We start from the raw sequence: 15,000 nt of genomic DNA on the forward strand, positions 1-15,000 counted from the left end.
CACACACACACACACACACACACACACACACACACACACACACACACACACGCCTTTCTATGTAGCGTCTCTACGAGGCATAAATGAATAATGAATACTAAAAACATGGGTGTAATATTGAAACCATAAATTGTACCGTTTGCTGCAGGAGAACCCTGGGGCAGGTATTAAGGTGATTCAATTTCGAATTTATCAAATCCCACTATTATGGTATTTGTGCACCAGTGACTGTGAGTATTGTCACATTTTCCATTACTGTATCATGCTACAGTGTGTCGTGCAGGAAAGCATAGCTTTTACAGTAACGTAACCTAACCTCTATTACCTTTATCTTTTAAACAAGCAGAGTGTGTTTCTCATGAGATGCTCTGAGAATGCTCTCAAATGACAAAGTCATATCGTTTCAGCTGCTTTCTGCAGGACCAAAACGGTTTGGTTTCAAGCCGTTGAAAATTTTTCTCCATTGGTCTCTTTTCTCCAAACCACGAATGAGAGATTTTGCTTATTAATTGACTATTTCTACAGTATGGTATACAGTGGCTATGCACTATAATCTGGTGGGGTGGTACAGTATGTGTGGTATGTGTACAATTATACAATATAAATAACAGTAGTCCATCCATCCATCCATCTTCATCCGCTTATCCGGTATCGGGTCGCGGGGGCAGCAGCTCCAGTAGGGGACCCCAAACTTCCCTTTCCCGAGCCACATCAACCAGCTCCGACTGGGGGATCCCGAGGCGTTCCCAGGCCAGGTTGGAGATATAATCTCTCCACCTAGTCCTGGGTCTTCCCCGAGGCCTCCTCCCAGCTGGACGTGCCTGGAACACCTCCCTAGGGAGGCGCCCAGGAGGCATCCTTACCAGATGCCCGAACCACCTCAACTGGCTCCTTTCGACGCGAAGGAGCAGTGGCTCTACTCCGAGCTCCTCTCGGATGACTGAGCTTCTCACCCTATCTCTAAGGGAGACGCCAGCCACCCTCCTGAGGAAACCCATTTCGGCCGCTTGTACCCTAAATAACAGTAGTACAGTAGGCAATACTGTGTGTAATTTCTACTAACAACATCTTCAACAAACATATCCCCAAACAAACAACTAAAAGCATGTTCAGTGTTACAGTGCATGTGCTAGTATTGAATCTTTAACTTGGTTAAATGTAGATGAGCGAAGCAATATGTGAGTTGATTTACTTACTTGCCATTGAGAACAGCTACTCCCGCTGTGCTTCTTGGTGTAGCCATACTTGCAACAAAGCTCCACTGGCGAGCTTGGGGGTCCCACCTAATTAGAAATATGTAAACATCTTCTCAATCCTTCCAACAACTAATGAAATATACAGTGCAGTTAGGAGATTGTGATTTCCCATCACTGCATCTTTCAGCAGCAACACCTGTTTCCAAAAACAGACCCGTGTTATCATCCACAGTAACTGCTGTCAACAGATTTTATTTGAACTATTTTCAATTGAAGAAATAGTCCCCCACGTCATAAAAATTATCTGCATGGCTAAATACCACAAGATGTAAGTGAGAATATATATATATATATATATATATATATATATATTTTTTTTTTGTTTGTTTTTTTGTTAAATGAATGAACTGATGACAGAATAAAAACAGCTGTGTGAAGTATCTTACCTTTCCACTGTGCTGAGGTAGCTCCAGCCATCATGTCCTCCTACTGCGTACATGGGCCCCTCTAGGACAGCTACGCCTGTGATACACATCCACATGTGCATGATTAATCATGGCAACTTACCAAAACACTATCACCTTGGACAAGCTCATAAAACCACACACATTTAAGACGAGAGTGTGAGTTTTTCATTGTGTGTGTAACAACACCCTGGACATCAGGTGTGCAGAGTTAGCAGCATGTTGACACCTCCATACTCCAGGGATTTATCTGCCAGAGCATCTGTGGTGCCAGATGTGTGTTTGAATCCCCATCTCCCTTCACACACATGCACACATTTAAAAAAACAAACAATGAAGCACCAGCAAAGCACGCCTTATCAAATGTTGTCATTGTAATAGTAGGCTTGCACAGTGAGTGAGGAGACTGTCCTGCACACAAAATACACAGGTTCAGTCTGTTGAAGTGGTCTTGAGCATGACACTAAATTGTAAATGTATTTATTTGATTAACCAACATTTACATTAATCAACATTTCTGTAAATGCACCAGTGTTAGCCAATCAGCTAATTTTCAACTGTAGTCCTACCAAGCATGCATGTCTTTATAGTGGGAAGAAACTGAAGCACCAGGCCTGGATTCAAACCAAGAAACTTCTTGCAGAAGTGCTAACCACTGAGCCACCGTGCTGCCTAATTGCTAAATTGCTGTTGAGGTGCTGTTGTGTAGCTGAAACTGACCTTTGACCTCACTTTGTTAGAAGTGAAATTACAACTTTTTAGCAGAGATTAAAGATCACTGTAGGAGCCACATACTGTATGTTGTTTATGGTCTCATTTATTAAATTTATTATTATTATTAATATTATATTGTGCACTTATGTTGTAGGTGGCGGGCGTGTTTATTGCGGTTTGAGCAGAAGCGATAACATGTTTTTTTGCTTCACCTGTTCACCTGTTTTTAGGCTTTGACAGAGAGGGGGTGAAGCTGGGAGCGAACACTTTCGGTTCCCCAAACATACTTATATTGACAAAACGTAATTATACATTTGGTAACTGCAGTGCTAGTTGTATTTTACATGTGGAGGAATGAATGATTGCCAGACAATCTTGTGTGCGTCAGTGTGTTTATGTATCTCTCAGTGTTTAGTTCTTTGCGGCAGCATTTTGTTTGACAGCTTACAGCTGCAACAATCTAAATTCTCAAAATTCAAATAACACAATCCTACATCTTTGAAAAGGCTTGCCCAATAGACCTTTTCAAGCCCTTTTCGGCTTGAATGTACTTATGTGTCACATTTCTATTCAAACATGGGGCTTACCTAAGCCATGCCTGTGGGTGGACATGGGAGGCATAACACTCCAGGACTTGCTGTGTGGGTTGTAACACTCCACAGTGTTTAGGGTCTTGAGTCCATCGCGGCCGCCGACGACATAGAGACGGCCATCAAGGACGGCTACACCAAACTGTAGTCTCCGTCCACTCATGGTGGCTACCTGCCTCCACGTGTCTCGACGCAAACAGTACTGCTCGATACTGGTAGCACCTGGAGGGAACAACAGAAAAACATGTCAAACAAATATGCAGCCCTTGATATGCTCTAATTTTGCACTTGTGCTGAACCTGAAAAGGATACCCACTCTCAAGATGTCAGTTCAAGGTAGGACTATACCACTTTTATTTACTCCCCAACAGTAGATTTAGTGTACTTGAGTGTAAAGACACACAGCCTGCCAGCACACATGGATAAATGAGCTCTATATTATAACATTTTCTCATGTGTTATCATGATTACAAGACAAAGGATAGTTATTCCATCAAACCAGAATTAAGAGGAAATATCTGTGAATTTTGTTTTGATAAATTTAACATACCCCTGAATACCCTGTCAGGGGCAGATCTACAGGGGGGAAAGGGGGGGCAGCTGACCACTGCCCCCCTAACTTTGGTGTTAAAAAAACTGCCACTATGTTCACAAGCTTCTAAAAATGTTGAAAAAACAATTAATTTATATTAATTAATAATAAACAATAATTGTGGCAATCTTAGCCCCCTACCCCTCAAATATTTAGCTACGTCCATGCATCACACGTGCAGAGCCCTGGTGGCCCTGCATCCCTTCAAAGACTGGAGCGATTGAGCTGGCCTTGAGCCTCTGAAGGTGAAGTCAGTTTCCACAGGTGAAGTTCATACACACTCCCCACACACATTCCCTCCTTTTTGTTTTACTTTCTCTGTCTTTTTTTGACATCGTTTTGAAAATAAATGTCAGTATTTTTTGCTGGGTTAGCTCAGTTGGTAGAGCGAGCACACATATGTAGAGGTTTACTCTTCAACGCAGTGGCCGCGGGTTCGACTCTGACCTGCGGCCCTTTGCTGCATGTCATTCTCCCTCTCTTTCCCCTTTCATGTCTTCATCTGTCCTGTGAAAATAAAGGCCTAAAAATGACCCAAAAAATAATCTTTAAAAAAAATACTGACCACAATAAATATACAGTATATACACTACATGTATGTAATGTCTGGTCAGTGTTTATGTGCAAGTGCTATACCTTTTGTAGCGTCCATGCCCCCCACGGCAAACATGGCCCCAACAGTTGCCTTGCGGGGCCGGGTGCGGGGACTCTGAAGTTGGGGCTGACGCTGAGGCAAGAGTTGATACTTCATCCCTTCCATCAACAGCCGCTGGCACTCCATACTGTCCCGGAGAAGAGGGTTGGACTCCAAGTCTGCCAAGAACTACACACACATAATAATAAAAAAAACACACACACATAAACACACAAACAGGGACATGTTACAGCTATCAACAAATGAATGCAGGGTAGCTGTATACTGCATGTGCGGGTCACAATGTTATCACTGATTGTGGAGGTCTGAGGGTCGAAAGAAAGCTGTTCTCTCATTGATTGAGAGATTAGATCAAACCAGCAGCCATTAGTGTGCAGCCACACACACACACACGCACACGCACACTGATCATCTGACACACTATGGGACTAATCTGTCCCCAGCATCTCATCAGCTCTCTAGTCCGTACCCTCTAACCTCATTTATGATCACACACACATACACATACATAAAGACAACCAGGGGCTGCAGCATGAAGCACTTCAATCCACCCGACTGTAGCTTAAAATACTTCCACAGGAAATCACTGCCAGTAAGAGAGGCAGGGTGATGTGAAGCAAGTTTTCCCCGGAAGGCAAGAAGGCAAGAATTACACGATTTACATTTAGACAGATGTGTGTTTGTGTGCACTTGCGTATGTGTGTGTGATAACAGACGGAAAGATGTGGAGGTTCAAAAGGAGCCAGATTTTACCTGCACATATATGTGTGTTGGTGGGGATGTTCAAAAATGGCTGCTAAGATATAAACACAGAGAACAAGTATAATAAAGAGCCTTTGATAAAAAAGAAAAAGACATGGCAGATTTATTTTTTACACCCTTTTCCTCTTTGGTGTCTCCACCACCACAAAAAGAAAGATTCGGCCCAAATAATTTTATTTGGTTGCTGAATTTAAAATCAATTTTTCTAACCAGACGTGGAGAGCGTAAAGCAAGCATGGTAAATGGATAAGCAGCTTACAGGACAGGGTGAACACACACTTCCACAGCACACAATCACCGATAGACAAATTAGGGTGAACCCTATTTCGGCAGACGTGTGTGTGTGTGTGTGTGTGTGTGTGTGTGTGTGTGTGTGTGTGTGTGTGGTGTGACAGACAGAGATAGAAAACCATGCTGTCCTCTCCTGTGCTATTTATCCATCACGCTGTGAAAGATTGAATGTAGGGCAAGATAACTGAATCCTGCAAACATCCCACTTTCTCCTCTCTGTCCTCTCTTTACCTCACAGTGGAAGTGAGAGTAGTCCTCCCTTCTCTGTTTCAGCATGGACTTTTGTCAACTTATGCACACCACACACACACACACACAACACACACACACACACACACACACACACACACACACACACACACACACACACACACACCTGCCCAATGTGATGGGTATATTTCTTTTATTATTTTTTGCTATTATTACGACCAAATGGTTAATTGAGGAAGTAATCAGCAGATTTATCAATGTTCATTGTTGTTAAAGACATCCACACACACTTACTGTCCTGTCTTTCTGTTTGGTGCACAATGTCCGATTTACTGCAGATGTTTCTCTGAGAAGATTAGACCGAGCGTGTATGTGCGTGTGACAGTGTTAATGGGGAGAAGGGATTAAAGGTATTAATTAAGTGCAGTGATATCTTCTTGATGAGTAATCACACTGGCCTAGATAAGAGCTGAATAACTCGTTGATGAATATCGATCAGATGTCTGTGTGAGGTTTATACGTTGTATTACTAGCATGTCACAGCTCATGAGGTTGCTGAATTCATTAATTTATCCATTTAGCATGGTGGTGGTGGTGGTGGTGAGGGGGGTAATATACTGTTAACGGTTTAGCTCACCTCTATGTCTGTCTTGTCTCTGCTCTCTCTGCTTTAGTGCTATTCTACTGCTTTTACATTCATCTTCTCACCTGATTACATGTTACAGCTACTTGTGATTTCAGCTGACCAGGGCAAAGTCTTATACTTGAGATGTTCATACTTTGTACCGCACAAGTGCAAACCTGGGATATGTATAGTCACAGGCAGAGAAGATGGAAAAAGGAGAGGGGTTTTATCTCTACAGCTTCTTTATATATAGTAAGGGAAATGACTGATGAGGTAGAGGAAGAGAACAGATAATTTAGCTGCAGTTGAGAGAGATTCCACACTTAATTAAGGTTTAAAAACGTGTGTGTGTGTGTGTGTGTGTGTGTGTGTGTGGGTGTTTGTGAGTGTGTGAGCATCCAATGCCCTAGGCTGTAACTGAGGTTCTGCCTAGCAAACTTCTCAGCACCACATTATCAGTAAAGATACTCTGCTGCACAAGCAAGGAAGAGGAGAGAGGAAGAGATACATGCACACACTCAAATAAACACAGACACAAACACAACAAGCACAAGCACACAAGTGACAAAGTAACAGTTGTGAACTACAGTTAGCGTAATGATTATAGTCCCTCAAATTGCCTAAAGAGGATAGAGACAGAGAGACGGACTGGAGCCAGAAGGGGGTAGAAAAGACGGAGGAGGGACAGAGCACGAGACAAATTTAGCCATGGAAAAGTCCAGCAGATCATCAGGAGAACGACTGATACAAACTCTCTTGCCTTACACATTAATGTAACAGATAATAAGACACAAACAACTTTGGCAAAGCCCCTACAATGTTAAAGTGTTAGTGTGAGCTAATTTGCTTTTGTTATATATGTATATAAAATTATTAAATATAATTCCTTTTGGAGAAACATCTTTATTCATTTGGAGTCATGTTCGTGGCCACCTGATGAATGTAAGCTTAAAATTCAAAATTCTTTGTTTTTGGTCACTTCAATTCTGACGGAAATATCTGTCTCTTTAGCTAATAAATGCTCCACGCTATGTTAGCACACTATGTTCACTGGCTAGTCACCAACTGTGTTTCTCTGCTTTTTGGTGCAGAGCAGCGAGTGTACAGTGGGTTTTTGGAGCTTTTTCACTGAAAACAGCTGCCTGCTGCATCTGAAAACAATGCTATGAGAGCCCTAATTGTATACCAAAATAGTAAAATGTGTGCCGGACAGCTAAACAATGAGCTGAAATGTGCTATAAATCCATAAAGCTGCAAGATTTGGGTTGATAATTTAAATCATTATGAGTGACACCTTTTGTATTGTTTTTTACATTGTCCTTTTTATTATAAAAATACAGATTCTAGCCACTTTAAATAAGCACAGTACAACAGTACGGTATGCCCTTTGCAGCTCTCACCTGTGTCTGCAGCAGTGGCAGTCGTATGTGAGCCAGCAGCAAGGGTAGGTGATGTTGTCGCATGTTTGTGTCATGAAGGACCCATGTTAGCAAAGAGGTTACCACGGTTTCCTCATCTGGCACGTTAACGTCATCAGACGTGATCAGCCTTTCCATCTCCTCCACAGGAAGCAACAGGAACTCCTGGCATCCCATCACCTCTAAAAAGTGTTCCTGGTGGACAGGGAGATGAAATGGTTATAAGAGTATAGAAGGAAAGAATCAGATTAGTCTAAAAAAAGTAAGAATGAATGAATAATAAATAAAGATGGAAAAAAAGGAATGAGAGGAGAAAAAAACAATAGGAACGTATGAGTGGAGAGAGAAAGGCATCAAGGCAAGAAAAGAAAAGGAAGGAAAGGAGGGCTTGAGAAAGATCTGAGGAGGATGGACAAAAAGATGGAGCATAAATGAAAAAAGGTTGAAATAATACAGTGCTATAAAATGAGGAGGTAGCGTGAGTCGTACAGAGAAGGGCTGCAACTTACAATTATTTTCATAATTTACTAATCTTCTGATTATTTTCTAAATTAACCAATTAATTGTTTGGTCTATATAATGTAACAAAATAGTCACAAATGTCCATCATAACTTCAAAGAGATATAGTTACTAAATACTATAGCAAAAGACTATTCTCGCAATCAGGAACCTGGAACCGGAGAATGTCTAACATTTAATTGATCATCAAAATAGGTTGCATGTTAATATTCTGCAACAGATTGATTAATCAACGCTTTCAGTTCTAGTAGTGAGTTTAAATAGAGGCCAGAATACAAACATATCCTCAGTGTTGGTCCACATTATGCTTTCTAATTGTTTGCCAATACTGAACTGTGACAATAATAAAAGTAATGATAATGGTTGTTGTTGTAGTACTGTGAATGTTTGCCATAGCTATTCTCATTTGTGTTTTTTAATGTATCTACTTATTTATTTTAAGTATAATCTGTGGGAATAAGAAAAAGTTATAAAAACGTCTAAATGTGACCTGATTCCCACAAAACATTTTAAATAAATAATAAAAGAAATGAAATCGATTTTCTCACTACATAGTCTACTGTATAGCTCTTACACATCAGCTGTAATAATCCTGTGAGCGGTGTATGTGTGTGAATGAATTACAGTCGCAGGCAGACAGTTACACCCAGTTTAAGCCACCTATTCAACATAATTACAACAGATTTAAGTCTAACAATAATCCCCTTAAATAGAAAGGAAAAAGGAGAGAAACAGTGACATTGACAGAGACAGACACAGAGGGAGGCAGGATGGAAGAAAAGGCACGTTAAGAAAAGAGAAAATAAGTCGATGGAGGAGCTATTTCACAGTCGCCATAGCAACCCTGTGCTGAAAACAGCCATTGTGGCAATAAGGGTGTGTGGTGCGTTGTGAATGAGGAACCAATTTGTTACCAAGAATAACGTAAAGGATGGAAAATGACCAAAGTCTGACTGTAGAAAACTGTACAGAGGTAGAGCGGGATAGTTGTGAAAGGGAGAAGTGAAAGAAGCTTGTTTATTGTTCTTACTTAATTAAAGTTATAACCTAAACATCACATGTGGTCTACTTGAATCTACATCATCATTTTCTGACCCATATTTTCTAAAGCAGTTGTTTCATTAATTTTCCTGTGGTGGCTCTACAATTGCTGGAGGTATAGAGATGAACTGGGCGTGTACCAACCATGGTGTAGGCATGAGCGGCCCTCTGCAGGTCATTGCAGCCCTGAGCGTCGGCATAGGAGCGGATACCCAGACAGTTGGAAGGGTGCAGCTGCTTCATGAGGAACGAACAGCAGGCCTGAACCACGGATGACAACTGCAGTAGGCAGGAGGCTGACAGCACAGACTCAATGGTGTCCTCCCTTAACTCAAGACGGCCTGGAAAACAAAGAGGGGAGATGGAGAAGAAGGATGACAGTCAGATGGCAAAATAGAAAGACATTGAAAAGGATTGCATATTTTAAAGTCTCTAAGATGTATTATTCAAAAGGTTTTGAGATCAAGAGTAATACTGCAATCAACACGACCAAAATGAATCCAATTATTTAGCATGGAAAACATTGTGGCGGCTAAGGATTTTTTTTTTTTTTACCTTACTTTAAATACCAAACCAAAACCTACTAAAAGGTACAATATATTACAGCTGTCCAGGCATCCCCAATGTTTTACAATTTCTGTTGAAGAGATTACAAAAATGCACTGGAGTGGTTTTGAAAAATCTGTCACCAATGGGATTATCCTCGCCATCCAAAAAATATTGCAACTGTGGGACTCAAGTAGATGCAGTGGTGTTAACACAGAGTAGCCATTACTTCAGCTGAGGCTAACATGCATTAATGCTACAGCACAAGGTGTTCATATTGAAATCTGGATCGCTAATTTCCCTTTTTCTAACAATAACACGTCTCACGTCATAATCCAGCTATTAGTTTATTGGCTGCCGTGCTGGGGTGGGTGTGGCTTATCTGCATCATGGAGCTCACAAAGCGGGAGTGAAGCATAGGGACTCAAAACATTTCAACCTTCCTACCCCATCTGTGGCACTCAGCTCCAAACCCATATGTTCATACTGAAGGTGCAAAAATTGAAAAATGGATAAAAAAAGTTTAATTTTGAAAAAGTCTCCAAAGTAATTTTCTAAAACATCGTGGTATGTGATTTTTGACTGACAGTATGTACTAATCTTTTTCTAATATAGGTAATCAGTGTGTCTGTACTTACCTGTGTATGCATACTGCACAAGTACCCACAAGGCATCAGGGTCCACTCCTTCCATCTTCACCTCATCCTGCTTGGCCTCCTTCACATCACTGGTGAACATGGCCGCAAAGTAGTCCGACACAGATGAGAGGACAAGTCTGTGAGTGGAGAGAGTGTCAGACATCAGTCAGAGAGGACGGACAGCTGTAATGGAGGAACGGAGTACTTTGACCTTGCCTAGTCGGGATGACAGGGAAAGGATGCAGAACAAAGAGGCCTGGAAATGATGACACTGCCAAACAACGCACAGCAATATCATCCTGTAAATATATTAGAGTAGATCCACATGTGAGTCACATTAAAGGCTTCGGTATGCTCCAACTGAAGTGTTTGTCAATCATTGACTAAAACCCCCTTCCCCCATACCGCTCCACTGTCAGATTTTTGAGGGCTCTTTACCAAAACCGACAATTAACATTTACGGCTACTTCATGCAGTGATAGGTCAGCTGTGTAGAGCGGAGAAAGAAAGCAGGGTTTGAACTTCTCCCTCAAGCTATTTTTCCATTCTTTATAAAACTACTTTTTGTGAAGTAGTTCTCTTCTTCCTACTGACCTGTAGGTGTCAGATTTAAAAGTGGTCTGCAAATTGTCACTTACAGACATAAAACAAAAAAAACTGTGAAAAATAATAAAGTATGGTGTTGGAAACTACGGTGTCTAAAGTGTCCCATCGCAGATCTGTTGATAAGCAGAAGCTCATTGAAAATAAGTGTACCTAGTTTATGGAAATTCTACAGTTGCATAACTTAAGGGCACAACAGATATGCATTTCCTACTATGACCAAGAGTGGAAAGTGGCAAGAGTGGAAAGTCTGCACTACCAACAGGGGTGCAAAAGTGTCCAAATTCAAGGCCCTCAATAAGTGATAAAAAAAAGAGGCCAGAATAACAAGATCTATGTTTTTTTTTAAGGCTTCACACCATGCTTTGAGGGGACATACAGACATTTTCCACTCATTCATACAATATTTTGATACATATTTTTATTATCTGACTGTTATTCTATATTGCTTTATTGAGACTTCCAGACCCCTTTACATCAATCTGATTGCAATTTAACATGCCGGTCTGATGTCTGAATAAAGTACCCTGATCGCTTTTAAGTAAAATGCCCGATGGTAATCTAAAAGAAAATCCCATTTCACTTCCAAATTAAAAGATTAGTCAGATTAACATAAAGGCTGTTGAACAACAAGGTAAAGCATGTATCACTACTGTCTTTTATCACTCACATGTAAATGCTTAAATAAAACCATTTGTAAATGATTATTACTGTTGTAGATGGAAAGAATTCTTGCACGTATGTGCTCTACACATTTTTTTAATCATTTATTGAGTGAATTTAATATTAAATCACCTGAAATCAATCCTCTCCGAATGGCACTATCATTGTATACTGCTATCTCTGAACAGATGTTATTAGAGGTGGAACACAACTGTGCAAACAACAGCCTGGCATGAGCCTAAGGCATCTCCAGATGTTTGTACATAGTGAGCATATTGAGAGGTAAGAGCTCAGATGTTTAAATGTTTACTAGTCAAACTGCAGTGGAGCACGTTCACTCAGTAGCAGTAAGAACCAAGTTTTTAAATATCTGATATACAGTACATTTTCATAATTTGTGACATACAGAAGACTGATCAAACCTCATTTATTTTTTTAGGATTATTTATCTTTGAACCCAGTTCCACATTAGCAGATCTCTAAATGATGTGACACTAAACAGGAACATCTGAAAAAGATGTTGGAAGAAGAATGTACACACACAGATGCCATAAAGGCCCAGAGATCTGCTTACATTAAGAACATGATTATTGTCTTAACATAGTAAGACTCTATAAAAAAATAAGAAATACATTTTACTATAGGCACCAAAAGAATACAAAAAAATGAACATAAGGCCATGGTACCTGAATGTGAGTACTGTACTGTAATTTCACTTTCCTTATTTTAATGCTGTAACTTTCCATAGATGTTTTTGTTCCTTGACTATCGCATGTAAAAAAAGATTATTTCTATTCTCTACATTTTTCAACTCTTTACTTTCGTTATTACGAATAAATGATTGTTTTACACAAAATTTACAGAAGGGCCCACAGAAAACAATATAAAAGAAGACACAACACCAGCCAGATAAAGTCCTGGCTTGCACTATAAAATACATGACAATCCCTGCAGTTGGAGAAGAGATTATTCAATTCACTGCATGTGTCAATCACAGCAGCTAAGCTCATTGGCAGGAGAGAAAGAAAGAGAGAGGAATATGCTTGATGTATGGTCAATGTAAAATTTAGAGGCGAGAGTCTGAAAGAGATATGGCATTATGCAGAGCAAACCAGAAAAAGGACAGAAAGGAATTATGCTAAGCTTGTTTACAAAAAAAGTGAATTAATTCCCCACCGCAACAATCCATTACCCTTTCATGTCCCTGTGAAGTATAAAACGTGTTGTTATTTAATGAGTAGAATTTTTCATTCTTTGCACTTGGAGAGGTCTTTGTAAATGAGGTGGCAACTGTGCAATGGATGCTAAATGATTGATCTAAAATGTAGTCCTCCAGATCACTGCAGAGTTCATTATTAATTACTGATCTAAATATGGTTGATGGTAACTGATCACGATAAAGTTCACATTAGAACTCTGTTTGATAGCTATGTGAAGAGAATCTCACGTGTTAAAATTGTTTTTCTACTTCATGGTCAACAGGCTTGGATGTGTATGCGTGTGTGTATGTGTGTGTGTATGTGTGTCAGAGGTGTCAAAAGTGTTTACATTCAATACTCAAATAGAAGTATAGCTTAAGCTTTTTATTTAAGTAAAATTGTAAAAGTACTGGTTTCAAAACTACTTGTAGTATCTGTGAGGGCAACGGATTCACTCTATCTGGCTGGCGCAATTTATCTGAATAGATGTTTCGGGGTTTTTTGTGTTTTTTTGAACGATGACAAGACGGAATGAAAACAAGTCAAACTGAAATAGCAGTAACATGGCTATTATTAAAATGCAAGGAGTAGAAAGTGTGGATAATTATATTTTTTAATTAATGAATAATTGTGTGAAACTGCTGTAAAATAATTACTCCAGAAATTTCTACCGAAGTAAGGTAACACAGTATTTGTACTTCATTACTTGACACCTCTGGTGTGTGTGTGTGTGTCATGGACATGTGTATCATCTCATTACTGAGTGTGACACTGGGACCATGACAGCAGAGAAGAGTTGTGTGTGTGAGTCTTTTACAGACAAAGATGTCAAAATACACTTTAGTCAGCAGGAAGTTGCTCTGCTAGTATTTCAGTTTGGTATCTCTTTCTTATCTCTCTTGCTTTCTGACACACACGCAGTATTCTTATTCAATTTTTCATGTAGGTCTCTTTCTGACTTGCAGTGAGCAACTTAGGCTACTGTACAGTATTGGGTTATTTAGACACAAATGCACCTTGCAGAAGACAGATACATGTCAGGCTGTGTGTCACTCTGTAATGGAAAGAGCACAGAGAAGACAAAATGCCAGAGTAAAGAAAGCAGGAAACAGATGATTTGGACTCAGGAAAGGATGGAAACTGAACACTGTGCTGCTCGGTGCAGGACACAGTGGTGGAAAAATAGAGAGGGAAAAACAACAGGAGGCCTGGCAGGAGAGACTTATTTAACTATTATGACTTTTCTCCACACAAAATAAAGGTAAAGTAGAACCTTTGCTGCATTTCATTACCCCTCTCTCTCCCCTTTCATGTCTTCATCTGTCCTATAAATAAAGGCCTAAAATGCCCCAAAAATAATCTTAAGAAAAACATGTTAGCATTATTACTTTGAGCATGAACCATGAATAACCATCATATGCACATAATGGGCCCAAATGCATAGCTATTGATCTAGCGGTACACAGAAGTTTCTGAACTAAAGGTATATTGCCTCAAATCAGTTAAGGTAGCCCTTTTACAGAGGTGTCCACTTGGGGGTACAAAAACAGATTTGCAAGATAATGTATTTGTATAGAGCACTGCCCCAGAGACACACAGTATAATTATACTCTACTTTTTTAACGTACATATAGAGCTTGAGTTTTGCTCAAAGTGCACTGCTTGCAACAAACTCCACAAGAATCATGTATGCAGCTGTACACAGTACAAGTGGCCTATTCAGCAAACGGTGCATTTTTTTGTGTGTACTTGTAAGACTCAGAGAAAGGGAGAGAAAGGGGGTGTATGTTTTGTATACAGAAACACATTTATATCTTACACAAACAATAAATCAATTGCAAACAAAACACCCACTTTTAAACATCTTACTCCTACCCCTTTACTTGTACACACACTCAACACCCACAACATCAGATGCCAACACACTCTTTCACATACACCATTAGCATTCTCATACAGCAGGGTCTGTTGTTTGTCACCATCTGTGCCTGAAGAACTAAATCAAATGAGGCAGAGGAGGAATTCAGTGAGAGAAAAGGAGGCTTTTTTCTGGTGGAGGATTGCTCTTCTGTCTCATCCTTGTGCAGATGGACCCTGCTGCTGCATCCGTGGCCACATGCCCAGAGAGCAACAGCGACAAGTTGAGGTGTGTGGCAGAAAGTGTGTGATGTGGGTGTGGGGTGGGTGTGTGTGTGTGTGTGTGTGTGTGTGTGTGGGTGTGGTGTGTGTGTGTGTGGTGTGGTGTGTGGTGTGTGTGGGTGTGTGTGTGTGTT

General features: G+C 40.2%; 1 protein-coding gene across 3 annotated transcripts in view; it reads right to left on the minus strand.

Annotated features, from left to right (window-relative positions):
* klhl5 (kelch-like family member 5) overlaps positions 1 to 15,000 on the minus strand; it is a 49,901-nt gene that overhangs the window by 7,936 nt on the left and 26,965 nt on the right. For all 3 annotated transcript variants that reach the window (XM_032537750.1, XM_032537739.1, XM_032537731.1), the window contains 7 exons: positions 10,263 to 10,399; positions 9,223 to 9,419; positions 7,500 to 7,712; positions 4,193 to 4,379; positions 2,962 to 3,186; positions 1,643 to 1,718; positions 1,197 to 1,283 (listed from right to left, as the gene is read on the minus strand). In XM_032537750.1, the coding sequence (XP_032393641.1) occupies positions 1,197 to 1,283; positions 1,643 to 1,718; positions 2,962 to 3,186; positions 4,193 to 4,379; positions 7,500 to 7,712; positions 9,223 to 9,419; positions 10,263 to 10,399 (1,122 nt within the window). The remainder of the gene's footprint in view (positions 1 to 1,196; positions 1,284 to 1,642; positions 1,719 to 2,961; positions 3,187 to 4,192; positions 4,380 to 7,499; positions 7,713 to 9,222; positions 9,420 to 10,262; positions 10,400 to 15,000) is intronic.

This window comes from Etheostoma spectabile, chromosome 2 (genome assembly GCF_008692095.1).
Source record: "Etheostoma spectabile isolate EspeVRDwgs_2016 chromosome 2, UIUC_Espe_1.0, whole genome shotgun sequence".
Lineage (NCBI taxonomy): Eukaryota > Metazoa > Chordata > Actinopteri > Perciformes > Percidae > Etheostoma > Etheostoma spectabile.